The sequence below is a fragment of the Sciurus carolinensis genome, chromosome 2 (genome assembly GCF_902686445.1).
Source record: "Sciurus carolinensis chromosome 2, mSciCar1.2, whole genome shotgun sequence".
Lineage (NCBI taxonomy): Eukaryota > Metazoa > Chordata > Mammalia > Rodentia > Sciuridae > Sciurus > Sciurus carolinensis.
The window spans coordinates 79,864,022-79,885,152 of NC_062214.1; the positions used below are offsets into that span (position 1 = coordinate 79,864,022).

The 21,131-nt window shown below is 36.2% G+C and overlaps 1 protein-coding gene across 1 annotated transcript in view; it reads right to left on the reverse strand.

Moving 5' to 3' along the window:
* The window catches only part of Scaper (S-phase cyclin A associated protein in the ER), a 484,560-nt gene that overhangs the window by 411,601 nt on the left and 51,828 nt on the right, over positions 1-21,131 (reverse strand). Inside the window, 2 exon segments of the mRNA XM_047539576.1 lie at positions 13,830-14,024; positions 17,559-17,629. Coding sequence (XP_047395532.1) covers positions 13,830-14,024; positions 17,559-17,629 — 266 coding nt within the window.

A 21,131-nucleotide genomic window follows, 5' to 3' on the forward strand; every position in this document is an offset into this window, starting at 1 on the left:
TTTCAGAGCCCAGAATTAAGAGCTGAGAATCGAAACAGAACCTCATGCCTGCAGCTGCAGGGATCTGGATTCTTCCTCCAACCTCAATGAGCCTGGAAGTGGATTCTTGACCAGAACCACCAGATAAGAACTCAGTAGGCCAATGCCTTGATTTCAGTCTTGTGAGAACCTAAGCACAAAACCCAGCTGAACCACACAGTACCTTTGACCTACAGATCTGTAAAATATTTAAAATATGCTGTTTTAAGCTGCTAAAAGGCGGGTGGGGGGGTTTCAAGATGGCGGACTAGAGGGCGGCTGCATTTCATGTTGCTCCAGGACTCAAGATTCAAAAGAGGAGATAGTGAGTGACTTGGGACCAACTCAAAGCCGCCGGGTGAGTTTCTCCCATTGGGGAGGCATCCCGGATGGGGCGGTAGCCCCAGAACGCAGGGAACTTTGTGAAGTAGAGTTGCTCAGCGAGACGCCCCTCCCCCCGCTGGAGCGGTAAACACGGACAGCGGGGGAACTTTGCAGAGGAGGCCACGCAATACAACGCTTGGTTTCAGAGCAATCTGCCGGGGATTCGGCGGCTGCCAGAGGAAGAATTGGGTGGCGAGCTATTTGGACTCAGCAACCGCCTGAACAACGGGGGGGGGGGGCTGTCCTGAGGAGGTGGAGGTCCGCAGTGAGTTGCTTGGTCTCCAAGTGCCCACACAGAACATCGGGTGGCTGCCTGGAGGAAGAGGTGAGCGGCGGGTCACTGGGGCTTGGAGCATATGTATGAAGCTCCAAGTGGCTGCTCAGAGGACGGGTCGCATAGCCAGGTGATTAGGTGCAAAGCACGGTCCGGTCCGAGAACCTAGGCGCCTTTTGTTGAAAGAGCTACACAGAGACAAGCTGAGGGGCGGAGCGAAGGTTCCAGGACTGCGGGCAACTTCTCTGAGGAGGGGCTACCTAAGGAGACTCGTCTGCGAAGGGCAGGGCTCCCAGAACCAGGAGGTAGGTCCGGGCCCCTGGGAACGTTGCCTGGGAAGGCTGCCCTGCCCAGGCTGCCCTGCCCAAGCGGTAGTTGTGGACTGAGGGGAACCTCTAGGAGGCGAGACTTCCCCATCGGGTGTCTTCCCCGCCGCGTGAGGTTTTCCCACAAGGACGGTACAACCAGAGACACAGGCCCAAACAGAACTTACCTCAGCCCGCAGGCTAGTTCCCCTTTGGATGACCATTGGTCAACAACTGGAGTCACCTCTGCCCACTAGCAGGGAATATACCCCACCTGAAGACCACCACCCCTAGAGAGGCAGCTTCCTTGGGGAGTACCGCATTATCAACTTCCTCCAAGACTTCAGGCTACTGAAGGATAAGAGGGGATACACTAGCAATCTTCAGGGACATTATAAGTCAATAGAGGAAATCTGCAACATCTCTGCAGCCCACTGATACCTGAACGACATGAGAAAACAAGGGAAGAAAATGCCTCAAACAAATCTGGATGTTACATCAATAAAATCCAATGACAGCATGGCAGAAGAAATGTCAGAAAGGGAGTTGAGAATGTACATAATTAACATGATAAGGGAAGCAAACGATGAAATGAAAGAGCAAATGCAGGCATTGAATGAACGCACCAATCGACAGTTAAAAGAGCAAATACAGGAAGCAAAAGACCATTTCAATAAAGAGTTAGAGATATTGAAAAACAACCAAACAGAAATCCTTGAAATGAAGGAAACAATAAACCAAATTAAGAACTCCATAGAAAGCACAACCAATAGGATAGAACACCTGGAAGACAGAACCTCAGATATTGAAGACAAAATATTTAACCTCGAAAACAAAGTCGATCAAACAGAGAAGATGGTAAGAAATCATGAACAGAATCTCCAAGAACTATGGGATATTATGAAAAGGCCAAATTTGAGAATTATTGGGATTGAGGAAGGCTTAGAGAAACAAACCAAAGGAATGAAAAACCTATTCAATGAGATCAATTTCAGAAAATTTCCCAAATCTGAAGAATGAAATGGAAAATCAAGTTCAAGAGGCTTATAGAACTCCAAATACACAAAATTACAACAGACCCACACCAAGGCACATTATAATGAAAATACCCAACATACAAAATAAAGACAGAATTTTAAAGGCTGTGAGAGAAAAGAACCAAATTACATTCAGGGGGAAACCAATACAGATATCAGCAGATTTTTCAATCCAGACCTTAAAATCTAGAAGGGCCTGAAATAACATTTTTCAAGCCCTAAAAGAAAATGGATGCCAACCAAGAATCTTATAACCAGTAAAACTTACCTTCAACTTTGACGACGAAATAAAATCCTTCCATGATAAACAAAAGCTAAAAGAATATACAAAAAGAAAGGCAGCATTACAGAACATTCTCAGCAAAATATTCCATGAAGAAGATATGAAAAACAAAGAAGCAAATCAGCAAAGGGAGGAGCTATCCTAAAGGAACTCTCAAATAAAGAGGAACCAAGTCGTGTCAAAAATAAACAAATAAATGAATAAAATGAGTCAAATGACCGGGAATACAAATCATATCTCAATAATAACCCTGAATGTTAATGGCCTGAATTCATCAATCAAAAGACATAGACTGGCAGATTGGATAAAAAAGAAAGATCCAACAATATGTTGCCTGCAAGAGATTCATCTCTTAGAAAGAGATACCCAAAGACTAAAGGTGAAAAGATGGGAAAAAACTTACCATGCACATGGACCCAGCAAAAAAGCTGGGGTATCCATCCTCATTTCAGATAATGTGGACTTCAAGCCAAAGTTAGTCAGAGGGGATAAAGAAGGACATTTCATACTAATTAAGGGAAGCATAAATCAGCAAGATATAACAATCATAAACATCTATGCCCCAAACAGTGGCTCACCCATGTATGTCAAACAAATCCTTCTCAATCTCAGAAACCAAATAGACCATAATACAATAAAACTAGGTGATTTTAACACGCCTCTCTCACCACTGGACAGATCTTCCAAACAAAAATTGAACAAAGAAACCATAGATCTCAATAACACAATCAATAATTTAGACTTAACAGACATTTATAGAATATACCATCCAACAAAGAACGAATAAACTTTCTTCTCAGCAGCACATGAATCCTGCTCTAAAATAGACCATATATTATGCCACAAAGCTAATGTTAGCAAATACAAGAAGATAGAGACACTACCTTGTATTCTATCAGATCATAATGGATTGAAATTAGAAATAAATGAAAGAGTAAAAAACAAATTACTCCAACACCTGGAGATTAAACAATATGCTATTATATGATGAATGGATAACAGAAGATATTAGGAAGGAAATTAAAAAATTCTTCGAGGTAAATGAGAACAAAGAAACATCATATCAAAATCTCTGGGACACTATGAAAGCAGTACTTAGAGGAAAATTGATTTCATGGAGCGCATTCAATAAAAGAAGTAAAACTCAACAAATAAACAACCTAACACTACAGCTCAAAGCCCTAGAAAAAGAAGAACAGACCAACACCAAAAGTAGTAGAAGACAGGAAATAGTGAAACTCAGAGCTGAAATCAACGAAATTGAAACAAAAGAAACAATACAAAAAATTGACAAAATAAATAGTTGGTTCTTCGAAAAAATAAACAAAATTGATAAACCTTTAGCCACACTAACAAAGAGAAGACAAAAGAAAACCCAAATCACCAAAATTCAGAATGAACAAGGAAATATCACAACGGACACAATTGAAATATAAAACATGATTAGAAGCTATTTTGAAAATCTATACTCCAACAAAATAGAAAATTTCGAAGATATCAACAAGTTTCTAGAGACATATGAATTGCCTAAACTGAACGAGGAGGACATACACAATTTAAATAGACCAATTTCAAGTAATGAAATAGAAGAAGTCATCAAAAGCCTACCAACAAGGAAAAGTCCAGGACCTGATGGTTTCTCAGCCAAGTTCTACAAAATCTTTAAAGAAGAGCTCATTCCAATACTTTTCAAAGTATTCCATGAAATAGAAGAGGAGGGAACTCCCCCAAACTCATTCTACGAAGCCAATATCACCCTGATACCTAAACCAGATAGAGACACATTGAGGAAAGAAAATTTCAGACCCATATCCTTAATGAACATCGACGCAAAAATTCTCAACAAAATTTTAGCAAATCACATACAAAATCATATTAAAAAGATAGTGCACCATGATCAAGTGGGTTTCATCCCAGGGATGCAAGGTTGGTTCAACATCAGGAAATCAATAAATGTCATTCACCATATCAACAGACTTAAAGTCAAGAATCACATGATTATTTCAATAGATGCAGAAAAAGCATTTGATAAAATACAGCATCCCTTCATGCTCAAAACACTAGAAAAAATAGGGATAGTGGGAACGTTCCTTAACATTGTAAAGGCCATCTATGCTAAGTCCATGGCTAATATCATTCTTAATGGTGAAAAACTGAAAGCATTCACCCTAAAATCTGGAACAAGGCAGGGATGCCCTCTCTCACCACTCCTATTCAATATCGTCCTTGAAACTCTAGCCAGAGCAATTAGACAGACCAAAGAAATTAAAGGGATACGGAATAGGAAAAGAAGAACTCAAACTATCCCTATTTGCTGATGATATGATTATATACTTAGAGGAATCAGGAAATTCCACCAGAAAACTCTTAGAAATCATAAGTGAATTTAGTAAAGTAGCGGGATATAAGATCAATGCTCATAAATCTAATGCATTTTTATACATAAGTGATGAATCTTCAGAAAGAGAAGTTAGGAAAACTACCCCATTCACAATAGCCTCGAAAAAAATAAAATACTTGGGAATCAATCTCACCAAAGAGGTGAAAGACCTCTACAATGAGAACTACAGAACACTAAAGAAAGAAATTAAAGAACACCTTAGAAGATGGAAAGATCTCCCATGTTCCTGGATAGGCAGAATTAATATTGTCAAAATGGCCATACTACCAAAAGTGCTATACAGATTCAATGCAATTCCAATTAAAATCCCAACGATGTACCTTACAGAAATAGAACAAGCAATCATGAAATTCACCTGGAAGAATAAGAAACCCAGAATTGCTAAAGCAATCCTTCGCAGGAAAAATGAAGCAGGGGGTATTGCAATACCAGAATTTCAACTGTACTACAAAGCAATAGTAACAAAAACGGCATAGTATTGGTACCAAAATAGACAGGTAGATCAATGGTACAGAATAGAGGACACGGACACAAACCCAAATAAATATAATTTTCTCATACTAGACAAAGGGGCCACAAATATGCAATGGAGAAAAGATAGCCTCTTCAACAAATGGTGCTGGGAAAATTGGAAATCCATATGCAACAGAATGAAACTAAACCCATATCTCTCACTGTGCATGAAACTAAAATCAAAATGGATCAAGGACCTCAGAATCAGACAAGAGACCCTGTGTATTATAGAAGAAAAAGTAGGTCCAAATCTTCAACATGTCGGCTTAGGACCAGACTTCCTCAACAGGACTCCCATAGCACAAGAAATAAAAGCAAGAATCAACAACTGGGATAGATTCAAACTAAAAAGCTTTCTCTCAGCAAAGGAAACTATCAGCAATGCGAAGAAAGAGCCTACAGAGTGGGAGAAAATCTTTGTCAATCATACTTCAGATAGAGCACTAATCTCCAGAATCTATAAAGAACTCAAAAAACTCAACACCAAGACTACAAATAACCCAATCGACAAATGGTCTAAGGAAATGAACAGACACTTCACAGAAGAATACCTACAAACAATCAATAAACATATGGAAAAATGTTCAACATCTCTAGTAATAAGAGAAATGCAAATCAAAACCACCCTAAGATTCCATCTCACCCCAATCAGAATGGCGATTATCAAGAATACAAGCAACAACAGGTGTTGGCGAGGATGTGGGGAAAAAGGTACACTCATACATTGCTGGTGGGGTTGCAAATTAGTGCAGCCACTCTGGAAGGCAGTATGGAGATTCCTTAGAAAACTTGGAATGGAACTACCATTTGACCCAGCTATCCCACTCCTTGGCCTATACCCAAAGGACTTAAAATCAGCATACTACTGAGATACAGCCACATCAATGTTCATTGCTGCTCAATTCACCATAGCCAGATTCTGGAACCAACCTAGATGCCCTTCAGTTGATGAATGGATAAAGAAACTGTGGCATATATATACAATGGAATATTACTCAGCCATAAAGAATGATAAAATTATGGCATTTGCAGGCAATTGGACGAAATTGGAGAATATCATGCTAAGTAAAATAAGCCAATCTCAAAAATCCAAAGGAAGAATGATCTTGCTGATAAGTGGGTGATGATACATAATGGGGCGTGGGAGGGGTTAGTTTTAGGATTAGAGTGAGGGTTAGGGAGGGGGGCAAGAATGGGGGAAGGAAGGACTGTATAGAGGAAAAAGAGGGGTGAGAGGGGTGGGGGGGAAGGGAAAAATAACAGAATGAATCAACCAACATCACCCTATGTAAATTTATGATTACACAAATGGTATGCCTTTACTCTATGTACAAACAGAGAAACAACATGTATCCCATTTGTTTACAATAAAAAAAAAAAAAAAGGCTGGTGGGGTTGAGGATGTGGCTCAGTGGTTAAGGGCTCCTGGGTTGAATACCCAATACCAAAAAAAAAAAAAAAAAAAAAGAAATGAAAGTATGGTATGATACCTATTCTTAGAAATAATTAGGTTACCATAATTTGGAACTCAGTCCAGATAATTAAGTTTGATTAATTTCAGTAGTATTGTGACCTGACAATTTTAGTCTCAAGTGATGCACAAAAGAAAAAAAATATATATATTTTTTTTTTGTTCTGTTGACAACAGTGTATATGAGAACCAGCCATAAGGAACAAAGAGTTGTCCACCAGCAGAACATCAATTAAATGTCAGGTTAGACTAAAACATGGCAGCTCATTCATCTCTACAACTTAAAGACTCATAAAACAGTATTTTGGGAAATGTTATATACATAGGAGAAATTAATTCTTTAACCAAGTAAACAGCAAAATTTTATTATAGACCCACAAGGCATGAAATGGAGTAGAGAATAAGAAGCGAGAATAAGTCTAGAAAGAACAGCTATAGATACAGATAGAAAAGATACCTATTAATATGAGACAATGATAAGGTAATCAAAGCATATAAACACACAGGTGAGCTCTTAGTCTGCTATCCCTGTGGTGAATCTCATTTTATCTTTAACAAATTTTAATACTGAGGTAAGGTATAGCAGGCAAATCAAACAACAAGAACAAAACAAACTCAAATAAAAATGGAGGGGTTGGGGTTGTGGCTCAGTGACAGAGCACTTGCCTAGCATGTGTGAGGCACTGAGTTCAATCCTCAGCACCACATAAATAAATAAATAAAATAAAAGTATAAAAAAACATTTAAAATGGAATTCACATTGAAAAATACTATAGGACAAAAGGATCTTTTTTAAATTTTTTTTAAGTTGTAGATGGACACATACCTTTATTATTTATTTTTATATGGTGCTGAGGATTGAACCCAGTGCCTCATATGTGCTGGGCAAGTGCTCTACCACTGAGCTACAACCCCAGTCTAAAAGGACCATTTTTAATGCATTTTTATTAAACTCACAAAAAAGAAACTCATATGATCCTTTATTTAACTAATGACAAGGCAGCAAAATGTATAAGTAAAAAAGTTCTTTAAAATTCAAAAAGATTGAAACTGCAGTAGTATGAAAGATTTTAAAATATCTAAGTGTCTGACAGATCAAAGGAAGTAAAAAAAATAGTATTGGGAGAACCTAAATAACTTTAAAATATAAATATAAATCTATCACTTTCTACCTACAAGGAATCTACAGTATCCACTTCTTCCATATATACAAGAAATATTTGTAAACAGTACTTTTCTACTTTCTTCCTATCTAACAGCCTTCTCCGATAGTCATTTTCTTCCCCATCAGCCTAGGTTATATGTCCTTTATTTCAACTACTTTCTTACCCATTCTCAATTACTTTATTCCACTAAAATTCCAATTCATCTGCCTGAAGAAACCCACCACCCTCTGTGCTTTTTTTCCTAAGCATCACTAGCAGGAGAGGGGAAATCACATAACTGTGAAGACTGGAGCCACTGCGAATGTATATAGTCTCATGTGTGTGCCATCTTCGTACAGCCATCCAACACATGTTTACTGAGCATCTACTAGATTCCCATGCCAGTACTAAGTACTAATGACAGGAGAAACAAGACAGTGTGGATTCTGTACTTACAGAGCTATCTAGCAACAGAGACATATATTGAGCTAAATATGTAATCATTTAGTTTCAATTGTGGTATGTGCTTCTAAAAAGAAGTACATATTATAAGAGCAATACTATAGTCTGAAACATCAGTATAGGCTCTCCTGAGGAAGTGACTCTTAAACTGCAATCTAAATTATGAACAAAAGTTAAGAGGGATGAGGGAGGTGAGGAGGTGCTGGGTCAGTATAAGAAAGGATGAGTGTACTGGGCAGAAAAACTGAAATATGGAAAGGCCTAGAGGCATGCAAGCATACAGTATGTTTGAGTAACTGAAAGACTGATTTAAATTAGGCAGAAAGGAGAAGAAAGCAGTGTGAAATGAGATACTCATGGATTAAGGCACTCAAGATCTGAAGGTCAAGTAAAGGACTTTGTTGCAAAAAAGAAACCTTTGAAGATCTATAATCAGAGGAGTAAGAGTCATGTTCACCTTTAAGTATCATTCAGCATACAGTGTGGAAAGTGGATATGAAGAAGGCAGAGTGTCCCACGCGTTATAATCCAAGCATTTTATCATGGCTCTTTGAACTAGGATGGCAGCAGTGGAGAATTAGAGAAGGGAATAAATTGCAAAGATTTAGAAGGCAACTGTGAAATAAATTAGTTCACTGGACAATAGTTTCCTGAGGTTAAGGGAGAAAACAAAGACGTCTCCCAGGTTTCAAGAATGAATAACTGAGTGGAGACAGAATGTGCCATTTAGGAAGGAGAAACACATCTCCAGGTTTATGATGAGAATAAGAGATTTAAACTTAGTTTTATATATGCCAGTTTAAAATGTTGGAAGATATCCAAGTGAAGAAGTCAACTAGGGAAGGTGAACATAAAGGTCTGAGAATCAGAAGTGAGGTAAGTATAGGATAGGGTTATAAATTTAAGAACCAGCAAAGGAATGGTAAACTAAGCCATGACCTGGAGAAAACTTCAAAGTTTAAATATAAACTTTTAAGTATAAATTAGTGAGACAAGGAGGAAGCCTAAGGTGAATCTTAATGATCCCAACAATTAAAAGTCTGATGGCAAAGAAAAAGTCAATAAAGAGGATGCAGAAATAACAGGCAAACAAAGCAAGAAGAAAATTAGTAGAGAGCACTCCATAAAAGCCAAAGGAGAAAGTTGTCTAATAAGAAGGAAGCAGTCAACAATATTGAATGCTGCTCAGAGACCATGGAAGAAACTAAAAAACACCTACTGGGTTTAGCAATAAATTGATCAGCAACCTTCACAGGAGTTTACAGAAGCTCTACAGGACATGATACCAGATTCGAGTAGACTAATGAGTACAGAGAAAAAAGAAAATGGAGGCAGCAAATATAGAAAACACTTTCATGAAACTTGGCTAGGAAGGGAAGGAGAAAAATGGGGGTTTGGGGAATAAATTAAAGAATAAACAGAAAGGGTCTGGGATTTGAGGTTGCTTTTTTGTTGTTGTTTATTTTGTTTCTAGAATGGAAGAGAAACATGTTAAATGTTGATGAGAGAAGCAGCTAATAAAGAAAACAAGATACTGTACAGGAAAGAGAATTTTCTTAGTTGTCATCTTCCAGGTTGCCAAGTAAGCCTGTGGTTCTAAAAGTCAGCCTTCTCAACCAGTGCCTTCTCAATCAGTTATTTTAGACCATTTCTACTTTCCTCAACCGCCAACCTCATATACCTCCTACTTTTTAAAAATAATAAAAGCAGAGAACGCATACAGAATTTCAAACTCTTGTCACAAATTTCCACCTTGATCCCATCTGTTCTTGTTCCTAGTGAATGTCAAAGACAAATGGCTTTCTCTTAACGTCAATCAACCTTGACCACTACAATATTCCTATGGCTTTAGGAACGTTACTATTCTGTCACTGGACCTATTCTCATTTACCCATCTGTTATTCGTCTTTTTTCTAATTATAAAGTTTATTTTCTTTTTATTGTTCGTCATACCTTTCGAAACATTTTCTGTCTCCTTTCGATCCCTAACTTGTTGAAGTACAAATCTCAACTCACTGACATATAAACATAAAATAACTGTTTTTTCCATAACTACTCAGTTGAATCTTAAATCTACTGAGTATGATCAGTAAAATTCCAAAATTTTTCAGCCACATTCAATGATCAAAGCATAGCTTTTAATTCCCATCTATGGACAACATGCCTCATTAGCACAAGTGAGAATTCCACAGCCTCCACCAGATACCTGTGGTGGGAAAGGGCTAGGCTTGTTCTTACTGGTTCTCTCCTCCATTCCTCCCCCATGCTTCCACTACCACTCTCCTTCTTTTACAAACTTAATGTCTTCTTCCATAAGTAGCAGCTGTAAGAAAAGAGCAATATTCCACTTACAAAGCTTGCCAGACACTAGTGACGGGTCTGCCACAGTCATCAGTTGACCTTTTCTAGGGGGCTAAAGTTATGTCAACTGCCAACAGAATCAAGTGTTACCAAGAGGCGATGTACCCATGCTCTTTCTTCTAACTAATCTCTACTCTTATGGTGATTTCTGCACAGGTAACACACATGATCTCTAGGCAGCATGCAGGTTCACCTTCATTCCTGCTGCCCAATTCTATCAGAATTTTGCATACATTCACATAACCAAGTACTCCCTTAGGAAGTCCCTCTGCCTCTAACATCTTCATGCATGTTTATGCTCCTTCCCTCACATAAACCATAAACCTCACCAGATTCCTATTAACTTGATCACTGAGAACTCCTTCAGAAGCACACTATCCTAGAGATCCTTCAGGTCCAGCTGGCCTAGGATACTTCAGCAAGCCTACTGTGCTACGAAATCTTAAGACACATATAAGCATCAGTCTCTGTATTTGAGGGTGCCCCCAAACATCTAGAAACATGCTTCTAATTCCCCCCCAGGTTAAAATGGAAAACAGGGGAAGGAAAGTAAAACATGTTCCCAGCATTCTTTCCCCCAAACTCTCTTAACACATTCCAGACACCAAAATCATTCGGCACGTCAAATATGCTGGCAAAGAAAATGCTGTTAGTCTCCCCTTCCTGCAGACACACCCACAAACTTCAAAAACAATTCTTTCAAGTTTCATCTCAAATTTGTGTGAGAGTAAGAAGAAGGGATAACCACAACTTCAGTAACTATACATAGCCCAAAAAGGTTCTCTCTCCCCAGCTGACCCTCTAGCCCACTTTGTAAGGGGGCAAGGGAAATGTAGGGGTGGTAGTTAGAGTATGGCTTTGCTAGAATGTCAGTTCCCAGCAATTCAAGCAACTAAGTAGTTGATGTCATAACAGAGACATCCTCAAACTCATCCTCCTTCTTTTAATTACAGAGGGAAGTGTGGTCAGCATTCCTGGGTAAACAATAAAATATTTTTCACTAATAAGCTACACTTATCATGTTAATTACATAACAAAGATGTTATTAACTGCATTTTACATATAGGACACAAAACTGAACTGTGGTATTTAAGACTAAAACACAAAAATCACAAATGGGGATAAATCCTTTAGAGCATCAACAAAACAAGAATTGAATCCACATGCAAAATGAGGGGGAATCCCTGAGTTGCTTAAATCACAAAGTACTAACCAAATGAGAAAACAGATGGCAGTGCTTTCATAACAAAAACAGAATAACATGAAAACAAAAAAGGAACACTAGTTATTACCCAGTATGTGCTTAGACCAAATGTTGAACTGTATCCTTTTACATTACCAGCTGTAATTCATGGAGAAGGATAGAACAGAAAATAAGAACAGCTTTCTCCCAGATTTTACTTCTCAGTCTAAGTCTTTGAGAATCCTGGCATAGTACAAGTAATTTCTCTCATTTTCTCAAAACCTCCATCTTTTTAATCTACAACTTACACAAAACATTTCTATTACTATTAAGTTTTCACAAAGCTTTAGATTAATGAGTGACAGAGCCAGAAATAAAAGTTACATTTTTTTATAACCATTTCTCACTTCCTCAAACACAGAAGTATCAGAAGCAGATGCCACAGTTTCTGCTCATTAAGAGACATGATGCCTGGCGTGGCGGCACATGCCTGTAATCCCAGTAGCTCAGGGGGCTGAGACAGGAGGATCACAAGTTCAAAGCCAGTTTCAGCAACAGCAAGGTATTAAGCAATTCAGTGAGACCCTGTCTCTAAAAAGATACAAAATAGGGGTGGGGATGTAGCTCAGTGGTTGAGTGCCCATGTTCAATCCCCAATACCCAAAATTAAAAAGAGAGAGAGAGAGAGAGAGAGAGAGAGAGAGAGACGTGATTATAATTAGTCAATCTTTCTCTAAAGAAGTAACTATTTCCCAAACAAATTTCATTTCTTTAGTCAGACATGTTATTTTTAATCACAAAAATCAAAGAAGCTGATTGATCTCTAGAACCGACCTAGAGATTAACTCGGCCCATATGCTCTTTTTATAGAAGCTAAAACCCAAAACTAGGTCAGTAGTGTTTTCCACTATAATATGCTGATTCATTATTCTTCAAGGATGATTTTATTTAGAAGTATTTCTCTTAAAACATAAAAAAGGTTTTGTATGATGACAGTAAGAATATTAATTGTGACTACCACATGATGTATTTGGACAATTTCAACTACTGTTCATTTGGAAAGTAGGTTCTAATGAATCATATTTTCAAACTAGTCTAAAATTTATTTTGGCTCTTTCCAATTTAAGAGGAAACACAGCTGCTGTCTCAACATATAACTTTTCTTTGACCCTTCAAATACTTCCAAAGCTAAATAATGAATTCCAAAGGTTTCAACCATGTTCACCATTAAAACAGAAGTTATCTCTATAATAATTATATGAAGATGTATTACTTTGTTTTTTCTCAAAATAATTTTTCAATAAAAAGTAATATAATACTAATTTGTATTTACTAAAATGCCAGGCTTTTTAGTGAATTTTTAGAGACAGACTATGCTATATGTCTGTTTAATATCCTATTACAATCACAAGGTTATCTATAATTAGAAAACACACCTTAAGATGACATCCCAATCCCACCCAGGATTGTTTATGGTTAGCCATCAATCTCACTTTTTCCTGACCAGAGTGAATTAGGAGAATGATAAGTATCTCAACGGAAAGGGAGCAATGTCCAAGTAAAGACATTAAACATGAAACCAAAGAATGTGAAAATCTCGCTAGTGCCACCTACTGTACCAACAGAGAATGCAGATAAGAAATATTTTTAAAATGCTCTGTGTGTGTGTGTGTGTGTGTGTGTGTGTGTGTCCCAACATTTGATTCCTTCTTCAGGATTATGTATTAGCTTTCTACCAAATCTTTCATAGAATATGAAAGCACCATAATAATCAGATCATGTCAAAACCAAAGACTTCAAAATTAAGAAAAGTTCAAGCACAATGCTGATTTTAGTGTGAAGATCAAAGGAAAAGTTTTTCCTAAGAGGTAATGAAATAAAATGCATATAGAATTTATTAAAACTAAAGAAGTGAGGTAAATGATCAAGGGAGATGTAGTAAAAATCGGAGCATAAAATGAAATGAATCACAAGCCACAAAGCACACCTTACCTTACATTCCACCACACTCTGGTCTGATTCACAAGTTACATATATCTCATCTACCGCCCGGCGAAGATTATCAAAAAGAAATGCCCAGTACCGAGCTCTCAGATCAATTTTCCGAGGGTGCCTTGTTTTAGTAGGACTTTTATCAAAGTGTTTATCTCCAGCTGCAGATGTTATCTTACAGTCTACTGCAGTATTCTAGTAAAATAAAATACAACATGAAAAAATGTAAATAAAAAGGTTTTCAGGGATTGAGTTTTTCTATAAAGCACATTTTCAACAAGACTTTTACATCATGCTTGAGTTCATCAAAACAAGCTTCTTACCTTAAATAAAATGGGCAGGTTTATAAGGCCAAATTTTATTTTAGGCAAGTCTTACTGAAGATTACAATGATTTAGGTGACTCAGCATTTAGCAATAAGGAGTGCTAAAGTTATTCCTGATTTACTCGAACACATGTATGGCACATTCACATACATTAACAAATAATAAACAGCAATGTCAACATTTTGAGGTATAGTGTCTTCTTTCTACATTTGTTGTGTGAACTTTTAAAAACCCATCTAGTTCATGAGATTTACCATATTCATACCTTTTTACCAACTCCTTTTCCCAAAGAATTACTTTCCTTCTTGCAGAAGTATATCTTTTACAGTTTGCAGTAAGGGTTTGTAAATGGTTGCTATGGTTTCAATATATCCCCCGGCAAAGCCAGTGTGTTGGAAATATAATCCCCAGTGCAATAGTTCTAAAAGGTGGGATCTTTGAGATATATTTAGATCACAAGGGTTCTCTCCACGTCAATGAATAAATGTCATTATTATAGGAGTCAGTTTTTTGTCATGGAATTGGTGTGCTCTTCCTTCTCTCTTGTGCACATGAAAGCACACTTTCTCACCATGATATCTTCTGCCAAGTTAGGATTCAGCAAGAAGGTTTGCACCAGAAATGATCCAATGACCTTGGACTTTTCAGCCTCTAGAACCATGAGCCAAAAAAACTGCTACTGCTGTGACATTATACAAGCAAAAAATGGACTAAACAATAGTAAACATGGACTAAAACAATAGAAAACATTTAGTCTTCTCATATCTAAAACTGGCTGTATTTCACTCTTATACCTAAATGATCATTGACTAAGTACAGAATTGTAGGTCAAAAATTATTTTGCCTTATAACTTTGAGATATTGATCCATTGGCCTTTCACTGATTATAATTCTATTAACCTGTCATTCCCCATCAGGTTTACTTCTTCACAATTTCAAAGATTTCTTTTCTTTTTTTTTTTATTGTAAACAAATGGGATACATGTTGTTTTTCTGTTTGTACATGGAGTCAAGGCATACCATTTGTGTAATCATAAATTTACATAGGGTAATGTTGTTTGATTCATTCTATTTTTTTTCTTCCCTCCCACCTCTCCCACCCCTCTTTTCCCTCTATACAGTCCTTCCTTCCTCCATTCTTGCCCCCTCCTTAACCCTAACCCTAAACCTAACCCTAACCCTAACGCTAACCCCTCCCACCCCCTATTATATGTCATCACCTGCTTATCAGCGAGATCATTCGTCCTTTGGTTTTTTGAGAGTGGCTTATCTCACTTAGCATGATATTCTCCAATTTCATCCATTTGCCTGCAAATGCCATAATTTTATCATTCTTTATGGCTGAGTAATATTCCATTGTATATATATGCCACAGTTTCTTTATCCATTCATAAATTGAAGGACATCTAGGTTGGTTCCATAATCTGGCTATGGTGAATTGAGCAGCTATGAACATTGATGTGGCTGTATCTCAGTAGTATGCTGATTTTAAGTCCTTTGGGTATAGGCTGAGGAGTGGGATAGCTGGGTCAAATGGTGGGTCCATTCCAAGCTTTCTGAGGAATCTCCATACTGCTTTCCAGAGTGGCTGCACTAATTTGCAACCCCACCAGCAATGTATGAGTGTACCTTTTTCCCCACATCCTCTCCAACACCTATTGTTGCTTGTGTTCTTGATAATCGCCATTCTAATTGGGGTGAGATGTAATCTTAGGATAGTTTTGATTTGCATTTCTCTTATTACTAGAGATGTTGAACATTTTTTCATATGTTTGTTGATTGCTTGTACATCTTCTTCTGTGAAGTGTCTGTTCATTTCCTTAGCCCATTTGTTGATTGGATTATTTGTATTCTTGGTGTAGAGTTTTTTGAGTTCTTTATATATTCTGGAAATTAGTGCTCTATCTGAAGTATGAGCGGCAAAGATATTCATTCTCCCACTCTGTAGGCTCTCTCTTCACATTGCTGATAGTTTCCTTTGCTGAGAGAAAGCTATTTAGTTTGAATCTATCCCAGTTGTTGATTCTTGCTTTTATTTCTTGTGCTATGGGAGTCCTGTTAAGGAAGTCTGATCCTAAGCCAACAAGTTGAAGATTTGGACCTACTTTTTCTTCTATAAGATGCAGGGTCTCTTGTCTGATTCCGAGGTCCTTGATCCATTTTGAGTTGAGTTTTGTGCAGGGTGAGAGACAGGGGTTTAATTTCATTCTGTTGCATATGGTTTTCCAGTTAAGATTTCTTTTCTTAACCATGATGTTTTGAAGATTCTCTAGCATGAATCTAAGTAAAAACCTATTTTATTTACCCCATTCAGCTCCACAGTTAATGCCCTGAAGCTCTTGAGAACTCAAAAAGTGAGGAAATTTTTCAGTACATCCATTTTTTATTCTCAGCTTTCAGATGACTAGAAGACATGTTACTAGAATTTCTCAATCTTAAATTCTCTTTCACATTTTTTATCTCTGTAATTCTCCAAGCTATATTCTAAGTTGTCCTCCAATTTACAAATTTTATTTCAGTAATCTCTTTGTTCCATATATCATTTATTCTATTAATTGAAGGTTTTCAAAATTTCACTGACAACACATTCATTTCTAAGATTTTTACTCAGCTCCCTTTTATTTATAATTTTTTGAAATTAATATTCACCTATTATATTTCACAATTTCTCCATTTTGCATTATAGTTATTCTTTCCTTTGAGAATTTAACATTCATTGTTTTGAAAGTTCTCTTTAAAAAAATGTCTTTTCATTTCATTTCTTTCTCATTTGTGGAATGCACTGGCTATATTTTATGAAATTACTATCTACATGTGATTTGATATTTTACTTTGCAAAACTTATTTTGTAATCTAGTTTCTGATCTTTTACCTTTTTACTTTCCTCACCTTTATGGTTACCAACAATCTAACCCACTATTGTTTCATTTCCAGAGGTCTTTTACTAGACCTTATAAGTCTTTTTCTTTAAGAATATGACTGTTATGGTTTGGATAAAAAGTATTTGGATATAAATAAAAAAGGAACATGTAAGAGAGGGTTAAAATTAAAACTATGGAAACTGACAGCCTGAGTTCAAATACTGGCTGTGTCATTTTCTAGCATGTTAACTAACCTCCCTGCCTCAGTTTATTTTTGAAATATAATTTCACTTTTGGGAGGACAATAATTATTTCTACAACAAAGGGTTGTTATAAGAACAAATAAATTAATATTTCTAAATACTTAGCACAAACTAGGTACACAGTGAATATAATTTATATTTGTTAGATTTAAAATGTAACATTAAATTTTCACATGAAGATAAAATATATAATAAATCCTAAAATGTTAGATTTTGTAACTTACAATATATTCAGGAATTGAAATTAAATAACTAAATAAAAAGTTACACATGCTGTACCTGCTTAGTAGTTTTATGAGTGCCTTGAATTGTCCTCTTAGATTTTCCACCAGTTTGACACTTGGGTTTTCCTTCAAGGCAAGAAAAAATAAATAACAAGATATTTAGACAAAGGGGAATGAAGGGAAAGGAGGGTTAATGAGAATAGGAAAGACAGTAGAATGAACTGGTCCTTACTATCTTATGTGCATATATGATTACACGACCAACGTAATTCTACATCATATAAACCAGAAGAATGAGAAGTTACACTCCATATATGTACAACATGTCAAAATACATTCTAGGGGCTGGGGTTGTGGCTCAGTGGTGAAGCACTTGCCTAGCATGTGTGAGGCACTGTGTTTAATTCTCTGCACCACATTAAATAAATGAAAAAATAAAGGCCTATCAACATCTAAAAAGATTTTTTAAATACATTCTACTATTATGTAGAACTAAAAAGAATACAAAATAAAATAAAAAGTATGACTATTTAAAAAATAGATAACAAAATTAAGCTGTAGGTAATTAAATAATATAAAACTAAACTATAAAAATTATCCAAGCATAATAACACATAATTTCCATCTAGAGACCACAAAACAGTACAATCTATGCAATTGAAACTACTGATGATTTAGTTTTTCTAAAAAAGGCAAATTTCCAAAGTCCCAGAGGCTGCTTTGGTTGAATGGCTTTCTCAGAACAAGAATAAATCAACTTCTTAAGGAGTCAGATAGCAAGACAAGGTGACACACTTGTATTCCCAGCAGCTCAGAAGGCTGAGGCAGGAGGACTGAAACTTCAAAGTCAGCCTCAACAACTTAGAGAAACCCTGTTTCAAACAAAACAAAATGTTTTGTGGATTGACTCAGTGGTTAAATGCCCCTGGGTTCAATCCCTGGTACCATAAAAGGAAAAATAATGAAACACACACACACACACACACACACACACACACACACACAAATGAATTAAACAAGTCAGATAAGCTGACAACTTAAAAACATCAAGTTACTGTTATTTCTCAACTTACATACAGGTCTGGAAAATATTTCCTTTAAATTTATTTTAAAAATAAAATTAAGAATATTTTTACCATATAATAAAAAGAATTTTTAAAAGTTAATATTTTTATTAGTTGTTGATGGACTTTTCTTTTATTTACCTATTTATATGTGGTGCTGAGAACTGAACCCAGTGCCTCACACCTCATACATGCTAGGCAAGCATTCTACCACTGAGCCACAACTCGAGCACCTAATTGAAAAAAAATTTTAAAGAATATTTTTACCATATAAGCCCAGTATTTTATTTTTATCAAATTCTCTGATTCATAAAATACACAGTTTGATTTTGCAAAAGGAGGTTTATGGGTTGCAGATTTAGCTTACTGGTAGAGCACATGCCTAGCATATGCAAGACCCTAAATTCAATGCCTAGTGCTGATAAAAAGGGAGGGTTTTTGTAGTCAGATGTATCATTCTCTAATATGTATATCAGAAAAATTTCTTTCTACAACATAATTTTGGAGCAGAACCCTGATGCAGAATAAGTGAAATAAGCCTTAACACAAAGGCACCTGACATCAGTGGGACTCCCTCACTGTTCTACCATAGATGAAATTACACTACATATCACTTCATTCATTCTATTTCACAGAACAATCCCAGCCAGGCTTTTTAGAAAATCCAACAGAAAAACCAGTTTAGAACAAATGTCAGAGGAAAAAGAAATAATTCAAAAAAGAGAGCCCTTGTTTAAAATGGAATTATCATCCTCAGAAATATTTGGGTATATACTGTAGTCATAATATAATAACAAGCTGCTATTATAAAAATAAACATTTTTCAGGAGAAAATAACTGTCAACCAAGATTGCTACATTCAACAAAGCTATCCCTCAAAATCAAAGGGAAATTTTTTTAAAAAATTCCAAAATAAGCAGATACCAAAAGAATGACTACTAAACTAGTAGTACAGACAAGAATACTTAAAAGAAATACTACACACAGAACAAATTAAAAACAAACTCCAAGACTCAGGATGGACAAAGCTCGTTGGAAGAAAAGCTAAGCAAATGAGAAACAGGACCAAATTAAACATTAGAAATAAGTCAAAATGGCAAGAATAAACATCTCTACAAAAACACTGAATGTAAACAGTCTCAACTTTCCAATGAAAAGACATAGGTACACTGGCAGAATGGATTAAAAAACAAGACCCAACTATATGTTGTTTGCAAGAGACTCGCCTTATAAGCAAAGACATCCACTGGCTGAAACTGAAAGGATAGAGAATGATATATCATGCACATGGAGCCTGAAAACAAGCAGGAGGAGCTACTCTCATACACTCTCATACTCGGGCAAAGCAGATTTCAAGCCAAATTTAATCAAAAGAGACAAAGGTCACTTCATGTTGGTAAAGGAAACACTACAATGAGATAAAACAATAGTAAAAATTTATGCCCAAAATGTCAATGCATATAAATATGTAAAATAAACACTATTCAACTTAAAGACTTAAATAGACCTCAATGCAATAATACCAGGGGATTTCAACACACTTCTGTCACTAACAGAGGTTCTTCAGACCTAAAAAATATTATTAATCATCATGATCACGTTGCTTTCACTCCAGAGATGCAATGATGGTTCAACACAGGCAAATCAAGAAATGTAATTCACCACATGAATTCAACTAAAAACCAAAATCATTTAGTTATCTCAATAGATGCAGAGGAAGTCTTTGAAAAAATCCAACGCCCATTCATGATAAAAACACTGAAGAAACTAGAAGTAGAGGGAACCTACCCAAATTCAACAAACCCTAACTCAACCTTGTACTTAATGGGGAAAAACTGAACGTATTTCCCTAAAATCAGGAACAAGACAAGGATGTCACTCTCACCACTCCTATTCAATACAGTACTTAAAATTTTGGCCAAATTATGTAAAAGGAGGAAATGGAAATAAAAGGGATACAAATAGGAAAAGAAGTCAAATTATCAATTTGCAGATGACATGATCCTATACTTAAAAATACAAAAGCTCTACCAACAATCTTCTAGAACTAATAAATTTAGCAAAGTAGCAGGACACAAAATCAAGATTCAAAAATCAATAGCTTACTCATGCTCCACCTTATACTTCTTCCTTCCCTTCCAAAATTCTTTTCTTATATGTATTGAACATGACACCTTTCTTTGGAAACTGACAGTCTCTCAATGCCATTCAGAAATTATGGGAAGCAATCATTCTTTACTGTTTTACAACTAATCAATCACTAGTGCTGTTCTCTCTTCTTTAAAACTTCCCTAACCTCTTTTCCTTTTTCATTCTCATACTTCAACATAATTGAACCAGGCTTATTAAGGTGACAAATTTAAACTGATGGAAATATTCTCTTATATTTTTAAAGCATAAACCTAATCATTTAGCTGAGAATATGCAATCATATAAATAAATATATCATTAACTGAATACAAATCATTTTTGAAATCATTTTATTGTGAACATGTGATAGCATGATTCCACCAGGATGGTTATTTAATTCAACTTTTCTTTTTTTAAAGGATTCTTTTTAAATG